Consider the following 24,986-nt stretch of genomic DNA (forward strand, 5'->3'; position numbering starts at 1 on the left):
TCCCCCCTCCTGCGCATGCGCCGCCTTCACGAATGCGCGCAGTGGCCGGCGGAAAACCGGAAGCAGCTTCCGAGGCGGAAGTGCGTGCGCGCACCTTCTGTCCAGTAAGGAGCGGGAAGGGACCGGGCGGGAAGGGACGGCGGCAGCGGTCCACTGCTCCCTTAGGGCTTGGCAGGCAGTCTGACTCCTGCTGTCGTGCCCTGGGGTTGAGAGGGGAGTTAGTGCCGGTTAGCGAGGGGCGCTTTTTCAGGGTGAGGGCGGCGGTTGGGGCTGAGGGGAAGGGATCTCTTGGAGCGGTGGGTAAGGGTGGTGTGAGGTGGGGCTATGGCTGAGGACAGCTCCCTGGGCGGACAGGGAGGCCTGAGAGCAGCTGCAGGTTATCGTCATGTCTGTGTGAGGAGACTGGGGATGGAGGGTGGGTGAGTGGGGGAGTTGGAGAAATAATACGTTTTGTGACAAGAAGTAGCGGAGTGGGAGGCTTAGAGAACGGGTATTACTTCAACAAGTGAAAAATCTACATTTAGCCTGAGTGGTTTTGAGAGGGGGAGGATGCTGTGTGGTGATATTTGTTATAATAACGAGTTACATCTTAATACAGTCTTGCGTTTATGATTGAATTCTGGAAGCTTCCTTTGGGCGAGGAGTGGGTGGTTTGTACCGTTGCTTGTTTATCTGAGTCTTCGTAATAGGCAATCTGTAAGGACAAGTGGTTTTCTGGAGCTTAGGCTCATAGGTGGTATCTCACTTGAGAGACCCTCTCTAATGTTGCTCATCCAGAGGTAAAAAAGTTTGAGACTGGTTAAACCAGCTTTTATCATCTGAAAAACCTTAATTGTTTGCCATTGTTACCCATGGAGTAGCAAAAAGGAGATCTGTGCTTTAGACTCTAATAAATGCACGACTTTTGCTTCAGGAGGTGTGGGATAATTATCGAAGATGAATAAGAAGTAGGAAAGAATTTTAAGAACCACTTTTGAGAGGAGAGAGAAAAGAGACTCAGTACCTCAGCAAATGACAGTTACTCCAAATGTAGGGAATGGCAGAGGTAAATGAGAGAGTGATGGGAGAGTCTGCAGGTGAGTCTGGCAGTATGTAGGAATTGAAGTATAATTATTAATTATTCTAACTGGCGCTATAAGGGAAGGGCAAGTGTGAGTATTGTATAGAAGGGAAAGGCCAGGCTTGAGACACTTGATTTTGGAAGTCATATAGGAGCCTGGTCTTACTGGACCCAAGTTTGGGAAGCAGAAGAGTTCACTTAGGGTAAAGGGATCTACAGAGTTGACCTCAGTATTTTTGGTTCAGATAAATGTGCCTCTCCCGTGGTTTGGGCATAGGGGTAGCATGAAAAGCATGCAAATATCAGTGTTCTCTGGTATCAGTTTCTACCTATATATGGTGATCTACTGCTGTCAGAGATTTACTTTGTTAAACTAATTTTTTCCTATGGACAGTGTTGTTGAGTCATACCTTTCTGTGAATCATAAATAAATATATTTTGAGCAGAATAGCCTAAACTTTTCTTAGATGTCATTTTCCTGTTAGTAAAATAATTCAGGAATGCTGGTGTGGGGTGAACTTTTTTTTTTTTTTTTTTTTTTTTTTGCAATGGCAAGTGTCTTAAAGTCACCTAAGTGGGATGATGCCTCTTCTGCAAGGAAAGTCTTTGGCAGTTGTGTTCACCCACTCTCCTGTAATGTATCTGTTGCTGACTGTGGAGGGAATGGTGCTGCTGATTTGGCAGAAATACAGCCCTCGGATTTACTGCTGTCTCTCACTGTCAAGGCTGGAGTGTTTTATTTTCTTTTCTAACTCAGATTAAAATATTTTTTATCCTCTGGGTCAAAGTTTGCTTATTCTGTAGTTAGTGGTTCTTGCATAGGGCAACATCATTAATTTCCTGTTTCCTGATTTATGGGTTTGGTGCATGTGGCCTTTAATTTGACAGCTCTGGCAGCTTTCTTATTCTTAGTATGGTGAAGCGAGCTTGGTGGGAGATCATTCTGGCCGTTCTGGGTAGAAGGATGGAGAAGGTCTGCTGATCCTGGGAGGTTTCATCTGGTGTATCCTCAAGGGAGAGGCAGATGATGGATAGTGTGCTTGTGCTTGGGGATGGCAAGGTAGAATTTCAAACCCCTTTTTTAAAGTCAAAGAAACTAAAGTAAGATTCACATCAGAGATTTTTGGTCATTAATGGCAGATACTTGCATTCCTGGGTTTGCTATGCATTTAATATTTTGTTTATATACTCATGACTGTATTCCTGTGGAATTAGAACAGATGATGAAGGGTTTATGATAGGCTGTGTTTTTATAACAGATAATACCTGCTCCAGCATAACACTTGCTAGTACATAGTTAACTTTTAAAATAATTTTTCAATATATTTAACCCAACAGAGAAGTCTGTACCAGACCTACATGTTCTATAATTTGGCTGTGGTGCTCTTAGTTGAGAAAATAAATGGTGTTCTTAATACTGAAATATTTACTCACTTTTTAAAACCCTATGCTTGTTGACAATATTTTTTCTTCTAGTGAGCTATTAATCTAGGAATTTTTATAGACTTTCTTGTAGAGATTTTCTTGTTCGGAGGCAAATATTAATTTGTGAGCTAGTTAACATACATGGATGGCGTGTTTTGAGTCCCACTACTTTCTTTAGTACTGATCTCTTACAGAGTCTGCTCTTGTGAGTGGAACATGCTGTACGTTGGCTTAAATTGTGTGGAGTTTATTAAGGTGATACTGAAGTATATGTGTGTATGTACAGTGTAGTATTGATCAGAATTCTCTTGGATCTCTTGAAATATTTTACCTTTCTTCTTGCTGTTATTGTTATGCATTTTGTCAGGTGCCTTTTCAGCTTCTAGCTCAGAAGTGGGTGAAAGTGCTTCTTGCACAGAGTTTGGCTTAATTGTTAGAAATGCTCCAGTATGGAAACCCCCTCCTGATTGCAGCATGCTTCTGGTGGCAGGACAGTAACAGGAATGCTTCTGGGTGGGGAGAAAACTGGGACTATCAGTAGTGCTATTTTAAGTGCCTGAAGAAAAAATCATGGCTGTGTAGTAGAAATGTTTGTGGTGGTGTTTTGTTTGTTTGTTGTTTTTTTTCAGTTACCTTTTGGCTTGATAAAAAGACAAGCTATGGACAAGTGGAGCTTAATGACAATTACTGTTTTACTGGCACTTACAGTACGCTGGACCGTATCGCTTGGGTCTTATTCAGGTAACACACACTTGTGGTCTGTAAAACAACTGCATGGGGGTGGATTATGGACCTTGTGAGAAATTAAAATGAATTTGCATGTACAATCAGAACAAGGAAGTAATGTGTTGTTTCAAGCATTGCATTTTAATGCTTCTGTTTCCCTAAGGTTCCTCTAATACTGTGTTCTTATTCTGAAATGTACTGTGATTAACATCAGTGTTTGGAACAAAACAGTGTCCATAAAAAAAAACAACCCTTTTTTTTTTTTTTTTTTTGCAGGACAGGGATGTAGAGGGGAATTGATGATCATTAATGTTTGAGGTGAAGCTAAAGAACAGCTGGCTGTTCACCTCTATGCCTTTTTCTTTTTCCACAGGAGCTGCAGATTTTTATTGTGCTGCAAGAGTATATTTATTTAATCTTGTACTTTTAAAACTGTGTCTGTTATAGAACTTACTTCTATTTATGTCAAACCATGCTGGTGATAATGAAGACAATGTAAAGTTGATGTGGAGTGAGTGATTGTAGCTGTACTTGCTAAGATTATTTACAGCATGGGCTAGAGCTATGTTCTTTTAATAGATGAGTTTTTCTTCTCCCCATCTCATAATACTTGCAAAGAACTAGTAAGTTTTTTTCCAGACCCCTGATGCCATTCCTGCACCTAGCATAAGCTTGCAGAAAGCTGCTCTCTGCGGATTTTCTTCAAAAAGAGAAACATTACTTTCAGTCCCCATCAGCTACAGGAATCCCAAGCTCAGTCACATTCAACTTTCATTTTCTGTTCAGACAGTTGGGAGCCTCGTACCCTGAATAGCTGGAGCTGTTCGGTTGTATTCTAGTGATTTTAAACTGGGAACTCCTGGGTTTTATTTACTTGAAGAAATTTGCTTCATGATAAGTTGCATGAAGACCTTCTTGTTTTATTTTGAGTTTGCTTGCTGAAAATGCCATTATGAGAGCTCTGTTCTGTAGCTAAAAGCCTCCTTTTTTTTTTTTTAACCTACATATAGGCAGAAAAAGACCCTGGCTTTTGCCACACAATAATAGATCTTTGTATTTACAATTCCATTGCTAACTAAATTTCTCTTAAAGTTGATTTAATTTCAAACCAATCAATATTCTGAAAGTGAGTCTTAAAGTAATACCTGAGCTAAAATATCAATTTAAAGTAACAATTTTAAATATTTTTTTCCTACACAGTGATTGTGTAGCTTCTGTAGGAATTGGAAAAGCTTCATCCGACCTAATCCAGCAATTTATTAAAACATGTGCTCAACTTTGATGGTTGGCTGGTGGAAAAAAACAAAACAATAAGCCTAAACCTAAATGTCAGCTCTCAAATGCATAAGTACACTGGAATTTTTGTTTTCTCTTTTGACTTCCTTCACATGTAATAAACTTCTAATCACAGGAGCAAGAAAAAAATGGGACAGGGTAATGTTTAAACTGACATGATCTCAGTTTGCTTTCACTACTGCTCAACACAGTAAAATCGAGTAAAGGATTAGAAGCAGTCATTCTCTGAGGAAGGCTCTGATAGAAATGTTGATTTGGTGTGCTCTGAAACCATCGCAGTGTGGCTGGCCAGATGTGAGGGGGTTAAATCTGCCGTGTAAGGTTTTGGATCTATCATTTCCATTCTGTTGTTGCTCGATATCTAACATGCTTTTGGATCTGTCTCTAGAACTGGGAACAGGGTGGGCTGGTGGAGAAAGCAGGTAACTAACAGCTAGTTTGGAAAGGTTACTATTTATGATATTAATTGGTGTAGGAGAATTGAGGAAAAACTTGGCTTCATAGGTTAATGCATAATTTTTTTAATGCATTGCCAAACTCCTGGCTAAATGAGTTGAAGGTAAATAACCATTCTAAATTTAATCCGTGACCCTTTTAGAACAAAACAGTCCATTTTTATTAAATCCAAGTTCTGTTTGGCTGTATACTTGCTGTAGATGAAGCCAAATATGCATTTTCAAACTGAGGTATGATCAGTCTCTGTTTGGCTTTTAGTAATCAAACCTTTGGATTAAGATTTCTTTTGTTCATTCTGAAGTCAATTAATTCCGCCCTCTTTTTTTTTTTGTGAGAGGAGAAGCTGAAATAAAATGGGTGTGTATATACACCACTCTAAAATCTTGATAACACTTAGTGTTTTGTATGGCACGTTCTTTGTTCCACTAGATTTATAGCTACAGAATCAACAGTGATAAAACTCCTCTTTTTCAGTGACCCCACTTATTTGGGGAACTTTTAGTTGCATGTGTCATGCAGAGGAGATAATCTACTCTGTCTGCTACCCAGGAATAAATTAGTGGAGATTAACTGTTCTCTCCACTACTTAGGAATAAAAAGCACATATCTGAGATTGCATAACTCCCACAAACATAGATCATGGGGAAAAAAATACAGATGCTTTTCCTATATTAAATATTAAAAAAAACCCCAAACTCTTAAATCCCTGTCTGGCTAGTGTCAATATTTGACTGGAAGTCTGATGAGTTCAGTTTCTGTTTTCAATAAGATATTGAGGTTAATAGAAGTAAATAAACTGTGATAAAGATGGTTAACATCTGGCTGTTATCACAGTTAGGTTTCTATTGAAAAAATTGTGTAGGAGGAGACATCTGAAGTATTTGCCTTGATAAAACTGGGGAAAAAAATAATCTTCGTTTCCTGAGACTTATGTATGCATGTGTGAAAAGTGTTCTTTAATATAACTCACTTGGCAGAAGTCGTAAACAACCATCACTTGGCTGAAAAATGTGTGAGGGAGAATTCCTGTAAACCAAACTGCAGCAGTTATTTAGAAAGCCTTGTAGATAAAAAGTTTTCCTAAACCTATTCTGTACTCAATAGCCTGATTCAGTACATGGCTCATCCTTAACTCCTGGTTAAGAACCGTGGGGAAAGAAACATGCAGTACGCCTGCAAAGCAGGCAACAGGGGAAAGGGAGAGGAGCTGAGGGATTTGCAGCACCTAGTTCTGGTAAATTTAAGTATCAGGCTGGTTGTTACTGTGAATAGCAAGGTACCATGCCATCGCTGAAACACAGGTGAGAGCATTGTCAGTTATATGCTAAGGAAGTGTGGCAGTTCGTACAATCAGGAGAAGGTGTCTGTTACGTACATTTTTGTACTTCAGAGAAAGCGTGATGTTTTTCATCTACACTTAGAAGTGGTTTTTTTTTTGTGTGTGTGCGTCAGATGAGGAAGCAGTTCTTCACAGTGGATAAATGCTCAGCTCAGAAATATCCCGATAGGTGGAAGAAAGTGTAACTGTTTTTTCTCTGTGTTAGACTGCATAGCAGCTGAGATCTAGTTTGTTCTCAAATACCACAGGAATGGAGAATAAAATTAGTAATATATTAATATGAAAAGACATACCTTGAGGAAAAGCAATTAAAAAAAAAATTCCTAAATACTGTCTTCTCTTTTTAGGTGCAGGAAAACCTCCAATGTATGGAGACTATGAAGCTCAGAGACATTGGCAAGAAGTTACTTACAACTTACCCATCAGACAGTGGTATGTAGTGCTGTTGTAGTTGAGGTTACAAAGGAGTAGATGTAATGAAACTTTGCTTCCTATTTTATCTTAATATACATTTAGGATCTCTGCAACAGCTACTGTTCTGTGAACTAGTCTAAGAAACTCTTGTAGTAATAGAGTAACAGCCTATTCTTAGGCTGAGGTGCCATTTTTTCACAGAAATGAAACAAACCCACAACAACAAAACCAAAACAAATAATATCAACACCACCACAACAAAAAATACTAAAATGTGCTTTTGTTTACTTGCTAGCTATGAGCTTGTGTACTAAAACGTTCTGGTTGGTAAATGGCTATGTTGTGAAGTTCCACCTTTGTTTTGAATTGACTGGAAAAATCAAGAAGCAATTTTGTATCAGGCTTATGTTAGAGATCAGAGAAGCTTGCTCTGGTCTAGATCAGTTCGGTGTTCCAGGTTCCAGTCCTGAAATGCATGGAAGCTTTCACTGACCAAACCAAAATGAACTCTGCTTGTCTTCCCTAAACTAAAAGGCAGGGGCACATGCAGAGGCTTGACTTCTTGCACTCGGGGCACTGGTGGTTTTTCACACCTGCCAGTTCATTGTTCACACCCTTGTTCTTCACACAGGTCTAAAATATGGGTGCCTGGAATCTAAATGTAAGGCTAGTGAAAATTTGTCTCCTAAACTGGTCACCTAAAACTGTAAAAATATTCCAGATAATTTATTTTTAAATTATTTCTGAGATTCTTTAGAACTAGTATAGAACAGTGAAAAGTATTTAATCCATTTATATGCTACAATAATAAATTGGAACTCCAGGTCATCTTCTAAGAGGAACAGTGGCATTCTGTTTTTTTGGTGTCATTTTTAACTCAGCTCTCTGTCGAGGAACAGACAGATGATAGAACAGACTGTTAATTCAATTGTATTTCTGTAAGTATATGTGGGGCCAGTTCCAAAAGAATGGCAGTGTGGAACTCTGAGATAACTTCTACGTTGTGACCTCAGATCATTGTATTCTATCTATATTACCATTTGTTTTTTACGTTTTCTGGGATTTCCAATCCACTTATGCCAGAGTTGGGATAATGGAGACCTGACATAATAATAGAGTGGGTAGCTTGGAATATTATTTTGGAATATTGTAATATTATTATTTGATTACTTTTTAAATATCATTATCGGATTATTTTTAATTTCTAGGCAATCCTAGGGGCCAGGTGAAACTGTATTGCAGGTATAGCATGTGGGCTGCCAGTTTGGGCATCTTGGTCCTATTGTATTTGCCTTTTTTTTATTTATTGAGTTTGTTTGGGGTTTTTTTGGGGTGTGTGGGTTGGTTGGGGTTTTTTTGTTGTAGTTTTTTTTTGGGGGGGTGGTCTGGAGACTGGTGTAGAAATTGAATCTTTAATATATTGAAGTGATTTTCAGTCTTGGGTGTTTGGAAAAGAACATCTCAGCTGATGTGCAGGGGTTACATTCTAGAATGCTAAGCTGTCCCTTCACCTCCTGTACTCTACAGTGGGAAAAGATATTTTATGGTATGTAAAAATAGTGTTCACGTTTGAAGCTGAAATACTAATCTCTTCTAGTGCTGTTATTTGTTTAGCATTTAGATAAAGCTCTCCATGCAGCATGCACATGTCCTGGACATCTGACTAGGTAAACAGAGAGTAGCTTTCTTGTGAGGACATAGTCCTATAAAGTCTGATCTTTTTGAGACACAATTGTCACATTTCCTGTTGAGTCGACAAGTCTAGGTGATACAACTGCATGTTTCATTCTTATTTTGATTCAAACCAAAGATTCATTAAAACCAATAATGCTGCAGTGTGGTTTATACTTGGTGTCCTTGTGTGAAATTTCTCTGAGCCAAAGGCCAGAATTTAATTAATTCTTTCTTATGTTATTCTTTGGAGTCTTGACATTGTTTATGAAAAGCTACTTTAAGAATATCCTTTGTTACACTGCTAATTAAAACTGTGAAGCCTTTTTTGTTAAATATCACTGAGTATAGTGGGTGTTTTTCTGTTGAAAACTGAGTTTATGGAAGTGAAAATTGAAATAACCCCAAAACCTGAAGAGTTTACTAAGTACCGAATGTCATAGTCTACATGAAGAATCTCAACTGTCTTTGCACAAGCAATTTTGGGTTGTGGGATAAAAAGCACAGATGCAACTCAAAGAAATATGATTTATCATCAGATTATCATCAGCTGCAGGCAGCTCATAAAGAATTCAAGAAATACCATTTACTATAATAAATGTCAGAAACTAGCTGCATTTGAAGAGAGAAACTGGGAAAGCCAAGAGCTTGTCCCTTTGCAGGCAGAGTGCACTAGTCAGTGCTTCACTGTGAGATGTAGAGGGCCTAGTTCCTTATTTTTGTGACTAGCGCCTTATTTTTGTGACTTCTGCCTTCCTTGGATAAAAGCACCCTCTCCTTTGGAAGAGGTGACTTCATTTTAACTGCTGCCAGCTTTCACCACAGTTTTGAGGTAGACCTGTGTGGCAGAAGTTCGTGCCCTTGTGTGGGTTATTGGGGAGCTGTTATTCTGAGAATTTGCTGCTTCCTTCTAAGGAATATTTTAGCCCTCTGCCTTCTATACTCATGCTCACAGAAGTGCCTAGGGGCACCTGCTGTGACATGGTTCTCTTCCAGACCTATGATCCTTTTTGTTTGTGAAATACCATCACGCCACCCTTTTCCACTTCTCTTCAGTTGCTTTCCAGCAGGGTAACTTCAGCAGATGGGTTTTCATGTTAAGGTTGAGCAGAAGCAATTCAGAACTTGCTGCAAAACAGTTTAAAAGAGCAGCAGGTAAAGATAAACTATTCAGAAGTTGTTGTCACATGAAATGGTTTGTCCAAGTCCAGCAAAAAAGAGAATCTAGGATTAATATAGGGGAAAAACACTAGAATTCCTTTTTTGTGGAATTTCCTTGCAACTGCATTGGGTTTATTTCCTCTTTGGCAAGTTTTCTGTGGTCTTCTGGATTAATTGCTGTTCATGAACAGCGTAGGTTTGCTTTGTGGATGGCAGTGAGGACCCTCAAAGCCTACCACAAATCTAGAACTACAGTAGGTGTCCAAAACTGTTTTTGTGAGGTTTTCCGTCTCTGCTTTTTTTGTCAAACATCAAGGATTTTTCCCTCTCCAGGTAAAGATGCTTTAGCAGTTTTTTCAGTCTGTTTTGCAACCCTGAGTTGTTCGGAGCCACTTCTCTTTTTTTTTTTTTTTTTTTTTGGTGTGTGTGATGTAAAATAGAACAGAACTAGAAGTTGCTAACTTCTATATTGTATTTAGAATATGTTGATAAAAATATATGTTTTAATATTTTGGGCTTTTCCTTGGGCTGAAACAAAGCTGGGCACATAGATCCTCCTTGCAATTTTTTTTATTTTTAGGTACTTCAATACAAGTGATAATAACCTGATGTACTGGGGCCTTGATTATCCACCTCTTACTGCCTATCACAGCTTGATGTGTGCTTACATGTAAGTTAATACTTTCAATGCTTATTGTGATGGTGAACACCAAACACCAAATTAATCTTTTTCTTCTTTTTCTCCTTTCTTTTTCTTTCTGTCCCAAGGAGAGAAACTGGTAGCTAAAAACTACCAGCTGATGCTACTTCAAAGCTGAGGACATATGGTTTTTATGTGTATCCCTGTTGCTTAAAACTAATTCTACTCGTTTTCTGCCTTGTAATGATTAAAGGGTTATGTTCTTTTGGTAAGGTCTTTCAGCGTTAGCATATTTAGGTGTGGCTTTGTTACTCAGCTTTCCAGAGAAGCCACTATTGGAGCAGTGAGGCACAAAGTGCTGTAGGAATTGGGTGCAGATCATGGGAAAACTTTTGCCTATTGAGAGCCCAAGTGACATTTGATGACTGGATATCATGTAAATAGAATTCTGTTATTGGAATACTTTTTCCACAGGGGCTTTACTGCTGTTGGAATGAGACTTATGGAATAAGAATGTAGGTTAAAGTGCATGGGCACAGTTATGCAGGGCATCTATGTGAACTGTAAATGGTTTATATTTAATACTTAAGCATGAGAGGTATTTACAATTGTTTTTTTTTTTAAAGTCACTGGAACTAGACTGAAGGTGGTTATCTTGTCCTAACAAATACTGAATTCCAGTTGTACTGTTATCAAAGATTTTTATTTATGGATTTTAATTGTGAAAGAGCAGCTGAAAACTGTGGTGTAAACTGCTCTAGTGGTGAGGAAAATCTTCCACTGATCACTACTGCTCTTTGAAATACTTCTTCTCATTCATCTTAATTCTTGGGATATGCCCCTGTGCATGTCATCTTTATTGCTGAAAGGAGTGTAAAGGGAAACGAGAGCTGTCTGCATTTTGATGTGTCTGTGCTTTTGTTTTACAGTGCAAAGTTAATAAATCCTGATTGGATTGCTCTGCACACATCTCGGGGGTATGAGAGTCAGCCACATAAGTTATTTATGCGTACAACAGGTAGGAAAATTATCTTTCCTTAGGATAGTCATACAGAATGGTCTCACTAATTCAGCATGTATAATATCACACAGCTTCTGTTTTCACCAGTTTATTCCCAGTTCTTTGATGGGTGGCTTTGCAGGTCCATTTATGAACCAAACTCCTGTATGCTTCTCTTTTCTGCTGCCATTTGTGAAGCTGATTAAATATAAAATACACAAACAAGTTTTCAGCCCAATAAATTCAGTAACAACTCTAAAACAAAGCCACTTTTTTATAGCACAGAAACATGCTTTCATTTTGAAATAGTGTTTTCCATTCTGATAAATACACTTTTCATTTTGATGATCTTAGAGGTCTTTCCAACCAAAACAATTCTGTGATTCTATTTCCATCTTAGATTGAGTTTAATATTAAAATTATTTTGCATATAGACTGACATTCACTGACTTAGCAGCCTCTTGAGGTCTCAGATTTTTATTATCAGCTGCATATTTCACCTGAAAGGGAGATATTTGATGTTTTTAAAGATCCCACTTTTCTTTCAGTCACCACTTTCTAGAGACAAACTTCTGTTAACAAAAAAAGTCTTCTATCCTAAATGTCATTTTGTAATAATTTTTTACCATTTATTTTTAACTGCCTCTACAAAGAAAATGGTAAAACAAGTGCAAAAAAACAATATGGAAACAATTCAGTAGCTGTATCAGTACTGGACAGGGAACAGTGAGGACAGTGAGTTCTTGCTCTCTGAGCCTTCATAGAATGGTTTGAGTTGGAAAGGACCTTAAAGATCTAGTTCCTATTGCTGTTTTCTTTCATTTTAAATCTGCCTTTCATTTTGAGTTCCTCAAAATATTTTCTGTTTGCAACAGCAGAAGCTGTAGCTCATCAATAGCTTTTCTGTACTTCACCAACCCCTCAGTCTGGTCTCTAGTTATTGATTGCATTGAACAAAAAATAAAAATCACTAGAACCTAATTACCCTTGAAATAGTCTTTATTAATTTTGAAATCAGCTCACTTGACAAAGCCCTGATGGATCTGGGAGAACTGATAAACCTTTTGTAAAAACAGCCATTAGAAGGATGCACTAAAATAATTCAGGCTGGTCAATGTCAGGAGTTGGTGTTCCACCTTTCTGTTAAGTGTCGATGTATTTGTTTTGCTAATGCCCTGGGTATATTTAATTGTGGCTTAAGCCTGTGAAACAGTTCACCACTGAATAACTGATAGCTTCAAACACTTTCTTCCAAAACATGAGACTAAAATGATGTGAACTATATTTTCCCTCTTGGAATAATTGCCCATTTTCTGAAATTGATTTATAGACATAATGGGAGTTTGTCAGGCTCTGAAGACAATACCTAAGGAGAATTCACTTGGTGGTTTAAGTATGGGCAGCAGCTGACACAATTCTAGGCAGGTGAACCTGCTGATTCTGTTTCCAGTCAACTTTCTTACCAATATTTACTGTAGGCAGATGATCAGAGCCAAACAATTTGGTTTATTCTGTTTATCCACATCACCACTAATTCACACACATAGTTAAGGAGCTCTTAACAATCTCCAGTATATATCTCCAGACTCTCTGTTCCATCAAACCACTCGACTGGATCTAGTAGGAGCTAATTTCTTTTGCGAACGAAGAATGCCTTCTCTCATTTTGGCATGTGAGGAACTAGAGTGTGCTCCCTTATTGACTGAGGCTGTGCCAGGAGCCAAAACAGCTGAACACATGGAAGCAGCAGCTTTTGGACACCAGAAGTGATAGTGGTAGAAACATTAACAAGATCAAATTCTGTGGACCTATTTCTTCTTGTCCTTTGAAGTGGAACTACCCAGTTTATTCTAAGGAAGGACTTTCTGATACTTTAATGCTTATTTGCCTGTATTTTTAACTTGTCTTTTCCAAACCAGTTGGGAAAAAAAATGAGCTTTGGTGTGGCTGCCAAGCCTGAAACGTCTTTAAATTAGTGAAACATAAAGCGATGTAAGAGAACAGAAAAGCATATTCAGTTCAAACTATAGTCAGACAACTCTTCAACTGAATGATTAGAGTGAAGTATTCAGTATTCAGATGCAATTCACATTCACAAAGCAGGCAACTAGTCTCACTCCAACACTGTGTAGTTATCACCTGAGTAGTTTGTTTGGTTTTTTTACACCAAATACAAACATGGAGCATTAAGAAGCTACTAAATAGAGTCAAAGATTCACACTGCAGATGAAAATCCACAACTTGAATAGCATTAAGGTGAAGTATATGGGAAGATTCTAACCTGAAGTCCATCTTTTATTTTTCAGTGTTTGTTGCTGATTTGCTGGTTTATATTCCTGCAGTTGTTTTATATTGTTTTTCTTTGAAAGAAACATCTACTAAAAAGAAGGCAAGTATCTGGTGTGTGTAAATTAAAACCCAGGGAAAACATATTCTTAAAACAGGATAGAAATGTAACTGTGGATAGCAGTTAATGTATAGAACACTGTGATGGCTTCAATTGATACAGAACTGATGACAGTCAGTGTTTCCCTTATTAAAGGCTTTTCAGTTAAAAAGATAAAGCCATTGCCTTATCTTACAGTAATTCTTTTAATAACAATAACAAAATGCTCTGAAGAGTTGTATCCATAAATTCTTGAATTCGATTTCTTTTTTAATCTATTGCTTGAGTAGTAAATCCAGCATTTGTGCTGTGACAAATCTAGGAAGTGCCTTGTCTTGCATGTTCCTCATTGTAGAACCAATGCAGTTTGGAATGAGTCTTCTGATGTTTGAAGTGGTTTGAAGGTTAGAGATGGGTGTGGGTGATCTCTGAGCTGACTGGCAAAGGGCAGGCTGCTTTCCATTCAATGTTTTCTTATTTATGGAAAGTCTTGATCAATATTACTGACAGAAGGTTACCTTTAGAGAAGCAGATTCCTACATCTAGGATGCACTGTGTAGGGGCAAATTTTTGTACTGAGGAAGTAGTAGAGAAATAGTTCTATCTAACGTCTAAATAGTTACTTTTCCCTTTTTACTGACCTTTCTTTTCAGGCTGCCAGTGCTCTCTGCATACTGCTTTATCCAGGCCTCATTCTTATTGACCACGGACACTTCCAGTATCCTTGTTCTGCAGTGACATGAATTCCCATTTATCAAGAAACACTGTTCTGTTGTATCTGTTCTTAGATTACCTTTGTACATCAAGACACCTGAGAGGCTTCTGCCTACCTCAGAGCAGAGAGAGGTGTACAGTGTAGTTGTGTAAAATGTTCAGCTCTATAAAATGTGCCTTTGCAGCTACTCGAGACTGGATTTATTTCACTTACTGCCCAACCATTTCAAACTAGGCACCTGATACTAGCTACACCATCAGAGCTAAGTAGTCAGTGCTGGTGGCAGACACCTTCACAGGTGGGTCTTTTTTACTAAGATTTCTGGGTTTATACTTGTTTTCACATCCACAAGCAAATGCTGTTAATTGACTGCTCCAGGCTGTGCTGCTCAGTGCCATCAAGCCAGAGGGACACAATCCTGGACATCTGGTAAATGTAGATATTGAAATATTCTAAGAAGATACTGAATCTCAGCACCTAGTACTAAAGCAGTTTTGACAATCAAATAGTTTGCTAATTGGTGGCTTTCTTTAGCAGCAAGGACTTGTTGAATCCCAGGTTGGAAGGGACCTCAAGGATTATCTGATCCAGCTTCTCTTGGCAAAAGCATGGTCTAGACAAGATGGCGAAGCACTAAATGATGTCCCTCAGCACCACATCCACTGCTCCCTCAAGTACTGGGACTCTGACACTTCCTTGGGGAGATTATTGCAATGGCTGATGGTCCTTGTGAAAAATACTTGTGTCCAATGGGAATCTCCCCAGGAGTAACTTGTACCCATTCCCCCTCATCTTCTCCATGTGACTCCTTGTGAAATGGAAATCAGCATCTTCTTTGTAGCCACCCTTTAAATACTGGAACATTGGGATAAGTTCTCCTTATCTCCTTATCCTGACTTGCAAGGTAATAAATCATAGAGAGCAGATTCTGAAGAAAACAAACCTATTGAATATCTGAGTTACAGTTCAGGAACTTTGCAGTTCTGGTTTTGTCCTGACTGTAAAGATGAGTCTTTTCCATGTATTTAAAGGCTCTGAACCTTAGAGTGAAATGCTGCAATAAATTCTGTGGATGTTGTGGAATCTGCAGCATCAAGATCTTTAAGGAAAGGTTCAGTAAACCTCACCTCAGGGGTGATGAAATGTAGCAGATGCTGTGGTGAAGCTGACAGATGTTCTGTCGCCTGTGGTCTCTTCCAGCCGTGGGACTCTCAGGTGAATAACTTCACTGTCTATGACCAACTCCCACGAGGTTAATAGATTTATTTAACCTTAACTGCTGCTGCATGGCTCTGCCAGATATAAATGCCAAAATACTAGAAGATGCATTTTGGTATAACATTGTATATGTGAAATGGATGAGATCTCAAATATGCATTGTGGTTTTGAGAGCCTTGTTTGGGCTGAAAACAAGGTAGACAATCTGAATGTGTTAGATGCTGAAGCAGGTCCAGAGAAGGGCAATGAAGCTGGTGAAGGGTCTAGAGCACAAGTCTTGTAAGAACCAGCTGAGGGAGTTGTTCATCCTGGAGATACGGAGGCAGAGGGGGAGACTTTGTGGCTCTCTACAACTCCCTGAAAGGAGGTTGGAGCGAGGTGGGAGTTAGTCTCTTCTCCCTAGCAATAAATGATAGGATGAGAGGAAATGGTCTCAGGTTGCACCAGGAGAGATTTAAGTTAGACACGAGGAATTATTTCTTCCCCAAAAGGGTTGTCAACCCTTGGAACAGACTGCCCAGGGCAGTGGTCGTGTCCCCATCCATGAAGAGACTGAAAAGCTGTAGAGATGTGGTGCTGAGGAACATGGTTTAGCACCAGACTTGGTAGAGTTAGATTAATAGTTGGACTTGATGATCTTAAAGGTCTTTTCCTACCAAAATGATTTTCTGAGTCTGTGCTATGCTGTGTTGTTGTAGTTATTTATATTGAGAAGGAGAAAAGAATATATTGTGAGATTTCTGACTAGAACTTTTCTTTGGTTTCTCTCTGTAAAAATATGTAATGTTGCTTTTAGTACTGATTAATCATTGTTTGTTCAATATGAGCAGCTAAAGGAGCTGGCCATGGATGAGGGTGCATTGTGAGTAGAGCAGAATCACAAAAAACCCCCAGGAGTCCTTGAACAAAATAATACATAATTTAAATCCTGATATATTTTAATATTCTGCACATATCCTTTGGGAGCTGGGAGGAGAGACTCTTGAGAGCTTTATCCTTAATCGTGTAAATACCAAGAAAAAAACAATATTCACCCTGAGGAATCTTAGAGTACTGCCACCACAAGATTGTTCCACTGAATATACATTACATATATAATTAACACACACACACAAAAAAAATTCGTCCTCATATTTGCCTCAAGTTAAGCCTTGGAAATATCAAAAATACACTTTAAATAGAAATCAGATTCTTTGTCTCTGAACAACAGTCACAACTGGTGATTTGCTTTTAAAACGTCAACAAACTCCTTTTGCCTGTTGCTTTACACCTGTCCCTCAGAGCTTTCAGTACTGGCTTCCAGCACTAAGATGTGTATCTTGTCCTTGACATAAAAAACCATATACAACTCAGTGAGCCTTGGCTTTGCCTTGTGGGCTGTGCTTTGTTTGTCCTATGACTGGGACCTTCTGGGGTCACTGGCATTTTGCTTGGCCTTAAATTATAAGCAAATGGAACTCTACCATTCTTTGCCCTTTTTTTGCTATTTGCTTGGGAAGTGCTTCAAGAAAGGACTGAAAGGAAAGGGGTAAGTGACTGCAAAGTGGCTTTAAACTGTTTTATCTTTCTCAAGAATACGCCCAGGCAGCCTGGCAGTGAGAATGGGATTGCTTTTATTTGCCTGTGGGAGGGAATGGATTGAACCTTGAGGAGGTAGATTTAGATTGGATATTAGAAAAAAATCTTTTACATTGGGACACTGGAGCAGGTTGCCCAGGGAAGCTGTGGATGCACTTTCCCTGGAGGTGTTCAAGGCCAGGCTGGATAAGGCCTTGAGCAGCCGAGTCTAGTAGAAGGTGATCCCTGCCCATGGCAGGAATTGTTGGAACTAGTTGATCTTTAAGGTCCCTTCCAACTGAACCATTCTATGAGTCCATTAATTTCCAGTGGAAGATACACCTTATTGTAATGTGTTCCCCTCCTGAATAAACGTATCTTGAGACCTACATTATTTCCACTGAACACTAAGGTATTCTTCCTTATCCCTCTTCATTCTGTGAGCTAAACTAAATATGGGTTGCAGTGTGCAGCAGGTTTGGGTTGACAGCAGTGGCTCGGTGGTTCTCATGGAGTTGTCACTGCTCTGAGGATGAAGACTTGTAACTCTTTGTGTTTAGATTTGTCACCTTGAGTTCTGTATCTCTTAAAACAAGGTTTATTCTATACATCAAGAGCTGACTTTTGTTGCCAGTAGCTGGATTGATCTTTTCTGATGGAAGCTTTTCTCCTGTTTGCAGATTGGTATTGCTAGCTAAAATAGCAGGGACAGTGGTGCTTTCCTTTGCTGTCTGCTGGCTGCCCTTCTGTACCAACATGGAACAAATCATGCAAGTACTCAGAAGACTCTTTCCCATTGACCGAGGCTTGTTTGAGGCATGCATGTTTTCTTCTCCCCCACCCTGCTGTAAATGTTCCCTCTTCTTAGATCCCTTGAGAAACCTTCATTGTGACCTTTGGGGATTTCATGTGGGAGACACACCACAGGACTAGTAATTTGAGCTGCTGCCTTCAGCAGTCGTTTCTTGCCAGTTATTTAATCCAGTATTTAACCCCAGCTCAGCTGGCATCTTCCAGGATATTATATGAGTAGACAACACTTATCCCATCATCAAACCCCGTACTTCAATCCATACATTTTTCCATTGACATAGATTCCAGAGTAATTGACAGTGTCAGAAGATGGAACCTTAAAAGTTAACAGCTTGAGTCTCCGTCTTTGCCTCTGCTGAACTATTTACAACAGGATTCATTATTTGAAGATAATTAATTAAAAAATGACGGGTTTGGGTACAGCCTGGGACTTGCTTTTGCATACTCTTTGTATTTTCAGTGCAAGTTTCCACACTATTTTCCACAAGTTTGAGGCCAGTTCCACCTTTACCATTTTCCTCATTCTGTGGATATTTGCAAGGTGCTGAGTCCTGCAGCCTTCATCTAGTAAAGCAGTTACTCATTTACCTGATGGCCATTACTGATTTCCTAACTAACAGTAAGTCATTGTTGCTGCTTTGCTTAATTAGGACATGAATCTTAATATTACCCTTTGAAAAGCAGTTTAAGCAGTAAAATGAAGCTTTGAGCGTCCAGGTTTTGATGTCCCAGGGATTTTGAGTAAATGCTGATGGAGTCTAAGTCAGTTTAAATTATACTCTAGATACAAGTCGTGTCACTACTGGCACTTTTGTTTTCTTCAAAAGTTAGTGCTGATGTATTAAAGACAGCATTTTCTTACTAGTTTTATCTAAATAAACCCCCTACAAATGATACCGCCCTCTGAAGCCCCCCCATGCCCAACCAATGACCCTGATCCTTACCTGGAGTTTATAAATACATAGTTTTGGTCACCACACCTTTTATTCAGTACAAACATTAAAAAATCAAATCTGTAAATGACAATAAGCAGTGAGTCTGAAAGAGTTGAAGGATTTTAGTGTAATATTAGCACAAATATTTCCTGAGTTGACCAGGGGAGTGACTTGCTGGATGCTAATCTAGATAAAATGAGAAACTGTCCACGTAAGCAGTGAATGGTAAGGCTATCCTGGGCTGCCTGTGACAGCTTCTTTGACTTGCTTCCCATTTACAGAAGCAGTAACAAATGGTGATGGCTGTAAAACCCCACTGGCCCATCAGCAAGCGTGTCCTGTGTGTTCCCTGCTGCTGCCAACCCCTCTGTGCCCTCGGAATCCTCAGCAGATCTGAAGTGCATATTCTGTGCTGCTGGGGAGCACGTGAGGAAGGTGGCTCAGTTGCTGGTGGCAGTGGCGTTCTGGCTGTTATGTTCACACAGCTGTGATTCAAGCAGCTGTTTCGGGATGAGTTTCAAGAGCATGAGAGCTGGAGTTACAAATTTAATTTTGAAAGTGATCCTAGCACAACTGCTAATGTCTTTAGACTCCTTGATTTATTAGAGGTTAACTCTGTCATTGCTAGCAGGCAGTGAGCACAGCTAAAGAGGCTCAGGTATGGAATGAAACATGACAGTGCACAGTGTCTTCACGTTGGACAAAAGATTCATGTGTGGCAGTGTTTAGTCAGGGACAGGCAATTTCAGAGCCTTGTTTTCACAAAATGTGTGGTCTCAGGAGGTAACAGATAGTGCTAGAGAACTATTTCTCATTTAATTGACTGCCTCGAAACTTTAACCTTTTGAAGATCAGAATAATTTAAGAGCATATCTAGGAATATGAAGTTCATCTAAGAATATAAACTACAAGTGGGTTTTTTGCAGTATCAGGGTAAAAACTCATCTCTCAAGCCCTGTTCTTGTCACAAACATAAATTTACATGAATTGAATTATCACTAATTACTCTTTTAATGTATTTTTTTCTTTCCCTTCCAGGATAAAGTTGCCAATATTTGGTGCAGTCTCAGTGTCCTTGTAAAGATAAAGAATATAGTCACACCTCATACTCAGCTAAAATTCAGGTAAGATATAACTGAAGTGCTTTAGGTAGTTTATCTGTATTATTTTTTTTTCTTCCAAATGAGTGATTCTGGTCAAAGAATAATGAGAATTGATGGTTAATATCTTGGAAAAAAAGTTGGTTGTTTGGTTGTTTTTTTCCCTATACTGTACTTTTTTTCCAAGGGAAAAGTGTTTCCCCAAGTACAGTTGGGAAGATTTAGGAATGAAACATTTCCTGATGGTTTATGTAGTGATTTAAGCTACTTGGTTGGCTGAAACTCAGTTAAAATTTGCTTTCCTCTTCGAAGAATTACCTCTTGGAAGCCACAGTTTATAGTTCTGGCTTTTGACATAGTGAAGAATTCAAGTCCAGGTCTCCAGAGTCTGAAATGCTTCATTCCTTCCTCAAACCCACTTGTATCAGTGGACTGTGGAGTGCTCCCCTCTCATGATGGGTCTCCTTCTGTACTTGTGAAAATCACAACTGAATTCCTATCTTCCGCGTTTTTCCAAAGTGATTATGTTACACCATGGATGTGGCTACTCCCGTATTAAAGCTGTTTCTCTTCTAAAATTCTTCAGTTTTGCTGTGACCTTCCTGAGCCTGCTTCCCACATGTATAAAGCTGACTGTGCAGCCTTCTCTCAGAGGGTTTAAATTTGCTTTGGTAAGTGTCTATTTTAATGGCTCCTTGGTTTGTGCCCACCACTGAGAGCTGGGCTGCAGCCAACACTTCTCCCTGCAGTTGCTGCAATGATCAGAAGTACCATTAAGTGCAGTCCATTTTTCTCCTGAGAGATGTGGTCCAAAACTCTTTGTAACCCATGGCCAGGAGGATCTGACCTAGCTTTTAAATCCAGACTTTTTTTCCTTACCCTCAGTTCTCTATAATGCTACATTTTTATGATCTTCCATTGAAGAGTCTTGAGTAGATTCTGTACACATTAAAAGCCTCATACAGAGTCAGACTTTCTTCTGCTTACCTTCCAAAGTGCTATTTTTTTGTAGTGCATTGGCTGCAGAATTCAATAAAAGCATCTTGAGATGGATGTTGCAAGCTCCTTAACAGCTTAAAAAGCAAATGATACCATTTTCCCAATTGTTTGCCTTTTCTTAGTCATATGCCATTGGGTTTAAGCACAGGAACGTGATTTACATGCAAAAATCAAAATTTCCTAGAAAGCAGCTATGTGGAGCTGGTCCTATAGCTTCAAGAGTTACAAGATAATTTTTATTTTTAATGTGAAGAATATCTGAGGGTTTATTACATCACTGACTAAAAGTAACATTTGTCGTCTTCAAGAATTGATTTATGCTTTACAGTGTGGCTTTATCTGGTGGGGGGAAAAAAAAAGACAGGCTGTTTACTTTGGTGTATTGACTATTCATGAGGATGAACCTTTTCTGTCAAAAAGGAGGGTAGGTGTCAGCAGGACTGAACTCTGCCAGTGAATGTTGTGTTTGCCTGGTGTTGGGGATACTTGTGCCAGGAAAAGCTAAGCAAGAGTGAGGGCTCTGGGAGGAAGTGCTCTGGGTAAACTTCCACACAGGGTGCTTTGCAGCGTGTGTAGGTGGTTACAGGAGCAGCTCTGTGTACTTGTAAACTGCACCAGAGTAAACATAGTAGTTAATCAGAAAAATCAGATCATTTAGCTCTTCCATGCCAGCAGAGAAACTGAACCAGTGCTTTGCATTGCGCTCAGATACGCTAATATGTCTCTGATTTCCTTTCCTAAGGTTAGTTGTGCATTGTCGTTTTTCCTGTTCTCCTTTCAAGTCCATGAAAAATCTATTCTTCTCGTGTCACTGTAAGTAGAATGTTTTTCCTCATCTTGTTACCCTGTGCTGCTTTCCCATTTACAAGTACATATCTGATCTTGCTTCTCTGAATAACCTGTAAATGAGTGTCCAAACCCAGCCATGCTGTGGTCTCTCCTGCTTCACTTACCTCTCTGGCTGCATTTACTGGAGCATACTGAGGTGCAGGGCATCCCTGTTTGCCCAGGGACAGACTGGCTGTGGGCTTGGACAAGGTGGTGCTGCTGCCAGGGACAGTAGAGACATGTACTGAGTTGCATAGCAAGGCTGGGCCATGGGGGCAAGTTAAATTGTGTGATTGATACCTCACTGATATCACAGTAGGGAATCACAGAATCATTTTAGTTGGAAGAGGCCTTTAAGATCATCAAGTCCAACTGTTAACCCAGCACTGCCAGGTCATCACTAAACCATGTCCCTCAGCATCACCTCTCCACAGCTTTTCAATCCCTCCAGGGATGGGGACTCTACCAGTGCCCTAGGCAGCCTGGGCCAGGCTTTGACAACGCTTTTGGGGAAGAAATTGTTCCTCATGTCCAACCTAAACTCTCCTGGTGCAACCTGGGGCCATTTCCTTTGTCACTTTGTGAGAGCCAGAAGGTCTCCCCTCAGCCTCCTTTCTATGGGCTGAACAATCCCAGTACCCTGAGCTGCTCCTCACTGAACCTGTTCTCCAAACTGCTGTGGTAATGCTCTGCCCTACTTGCAGAGCAGAAGGTATGCAGCCCAATGTGAAAGGCTGAGGCTGAAGAGCTGTTCTGTCAGTGTTTGCAGTGTTTGATTCCCCTCATCTTATTTCAGACCTGTCTGTTTGATCATCAATGAAATCCCATTCATGGCCACGTGGTTTTTGCTTGTATCAACATTCAGGTGAGTTGGACTCTATAAATGTTATTTGAAATCTGTGTTCTTCCTCAATCCCTGTAAGTCTAAGTGTATTCTTTGTCCTCTTTTTTTTTTTTTTTTTTACATCCTTGAAAATACAACTTGGAATGTGGGCTCACTTCTGTGTCACCAGTATGTTGCCTCTCCTGCTGAAGGATGGCCTGCTGCTGCCCTATACCATGACCTCGCTGGCCTTCCTCTCTGTCTGTGTGGCTTCCTTCTCCATATTTGAGAAGACATCAGCAGAGGACCTGCAGCTGAAGCTATTCCTCCTTTCCTTCAGGGGATATGTTTCATGGGTCAAGTCATTTCCCAAGATTGTCAAAATCCTGGTGAGCCATTTTAACTCCTGTAGCTCTTCCTTGCAGCCCTTCATGGTGCTGAAGTACTTGCACAAACTACTTTTAATAACTGTATAAAGCCCCAAAGAGGGAAAGCCACACTAGGGCAGTGTCATCTATGTATGGATTGAAGAATATAGAAATCACAGAACACTGGAACAGGCTGCCCAGGGGGGTTGTGGAGTCTTCCTCTCTGGAGATACTAAAAACCCACCTGGATGCATTCCTGTGTGACCTGGTGTAGCTGATCCTGCTCTGGCAGGGGGGTTGGACTGGATGATCTTTCAAGGTCCCTTCCAGCCCCTAACATTCTGGGATTTTGGTTGGAAAAGACCTTTGAGATCATGAAATCCAATCATTATCTAACTCTACCAAGTCTTGTGCTAATCCATGTCCCTCAGCACTACAGCAGCAGCCTTAATGTTAAATCCCCATCAGCTAATCTGTCCCTCCTTCCCTTGCAGTTTCTCCTCTCAGTGACGCTAATGGCTGTCCTGTCTCTGATGAGTGCTACAGTGAATCCTCTACAGAGGTTACCTGATTTGTTCCCTCTGTCCGTGTCCCTCATTTCCTGCTTACACTTCATGTTATTTCTGGTGTATTTTAATGTTGTTATAATCTGGGACTCAAAGAACAGTCGAGGCTTTCAGAAGAAAATCATTTAACCTGCAAAGACCAAAGGCTAGACTGTGAAAGGACAGAGGATTTGCAGTGAGCAGTGCCTGGCATCGCAGGTAAAGCTGTTTGTAGGACGATAGACTTCCTGTAAGCTGGTGAGAGTCAGCAAACACATTACGCTTATCATTTCTAGGAGAAGCATTGGGAAGAGTGCGTGGAAATGGGCTTGGTGTGTTTTCTTCAGAAGAGTAATACTTTTGCTACCATTTGTAAACTTAAAATACCTAATAAAGGACCAAATTTTTAATTAATCCTGAAATCCCCAAGTTGTATCAGCCAAACAAAATGGTTTGTTAGCAGTGAGTGTACAAGCTTCCCAACAGAATCAGCTGAAGTATTGGAGGTTAAGTAGAAACTCTTGACTTGTACCTCGTCTTGCTGAATCGTTTTATAACACGAATTGTCCTCCACTGGTGTCTCACAGGGTGTTGTCTGTGAGGCACTATTTGGGTGCTGTCACCTAAGGAGAGCACTTTGTTCTTCAACTAACACGGCAGGGAAGAGAACTTGGCCTCCCACCAATCTCATGTGCTGGAGATTGACCCAAGTTCTGTAGCAGCCTCAGTCCACCCACAGGAGTTTGATTTTCTTGTCTTTTATGTTATTTTCCACACTGCCAGTACTTTCAGAATGAAGAGCATAAGCCAGAGGTGCACCAAAGTTAGAGCTGGGTAGGGGAGTAGAGGTTTGGGAAGGAGAAGGTTCTTGTGTATGCAGAGGTTGGGAGATGGTCCTGCCTTTGCTGTCAGCCAGATTTTAATGCTGTTACAGTGTTAGGGCTCTCAGCAACTGCTCCAAAAAGCAAAAGATCTTCAGCAGAAACAAGTAAAAGCTGAGGTATAGCAGTGCAATTTGAAAGCAGGTAAAAACCAGAGCAAACCATCCCTTATTGCACAGAGCTGCAGATGTAAATAGAATTCAGCCCTGCAGTTTCTTCCTCTGAATGGCACAGCCCCCCACCCCCTGCCAACAGTTCAGAGGATACAAATGGATTGAATAATTCTATACATAACAGCCTGGGGTAAGAAAAGGAATCATAAAGGCATTCAGGCTGGTATAGCTTCATTAGGAGTCAGTCTGTCCTCTGTCTTCACTCTGCTTGGACACTATATATAGTCTATATTATATATGATTATATTTCTCTATGTATTAGAAGCCCCAAAGCCAGCCTCGGTGAAAGGCTTCTCCCCTGTCCTGGCTGGGCTGTCACATACCAAGCTGCCCCAGCCAGGAGCACATTCTGGGGCTGTCTCTGCAGTGTGTGAATCAGCTGTTGTGGGAACTCCCAACTGTGGGGGTTATGAATGCTGTAAGGGAAGTGGCTGCAGGCCCAGTGTATTTATTCCGT

The 24,986-nt window shown here is 40.0% G+C and overlaps 1 protein-coding gene across 1 annotated transcript; it reads left to right on the forward strand.

The window, feature by feature from the left end:
- Nucleotides 1–95: 95 nt before the first annotated feature.
- On the forward strand, nt 96–23,673 carry ALG6 (ALG6 alpha-1,3-glucosyltransferase). The gene is made up of 15 exons (XM_054384376.1): nt 96–104; nt 3,115–3,226; nt 6,650–6,734; nt 10,129–10,218; nt 11,118–11,206; nt 13,495–13,577; nt 14,228–14,292; nt 16,850–17,035; nt 17,745–17,880; nt 19,851–19,936; nt 20,499–20,583; nt 21,654–21,724; nt 22,536–22,604; nt 22,753–22,951; nt 23,425–23,673. The coding sequence occupies exons 2-15, from the start codon at nt 3,145–3,147 to the stop codon at nt 23,623–23,625; spliced, it is 1,527 nt and encodes a 508-aa protein (XP_054240351.1). The 5' UTR covers nt 96–104; nt 3,115–3,144; the 3' UTR covers nt 23,626–23,673.
- Nucleotides 23,674–24,986: the final 1,313 nt, after the last annotated feature.

The sequence above is a fragment of the Indicator indicator genome, chromosome 10 (genome assembly GCF_027791375.1).
Source record: "Indicator indicator isolate 239-I01 chromosome 10, UM_Iind_1.1, whole genome shotgun sequence".
In the NCBI taxonomy this organism is placed as follows: Eukaryota; Metazoa; Chordata; class Aves; order Piciformes; family Indicatoridae; genus Indicator; species Indicator indicator.

Excerpts from the sequence above, each read along its gene's own strand:
- ALG6 (XM_054384376.1), top strand. The coding sequence starts at position 3,145 with ATGGACAAGTGGAGCTTAATGACAATTACTGTTTTACTGGCACTTACA. Across the intron at positions 21,725-22,535 it reads TCTATTCTTCTCGTGTCACT|ACCTGTCTGTTTGATCATCA; the intron begins GTAAGTAGAATG and ends ATCTTATTTCAG. Across the intron at positions 22,605-22,752 it reads TTGCTTGTATCAACATTCAG|TATGTTGCCTCTCCTGCTGA; the intron begins GTGAGTTGGACT and ends CTGTGTCACCAG.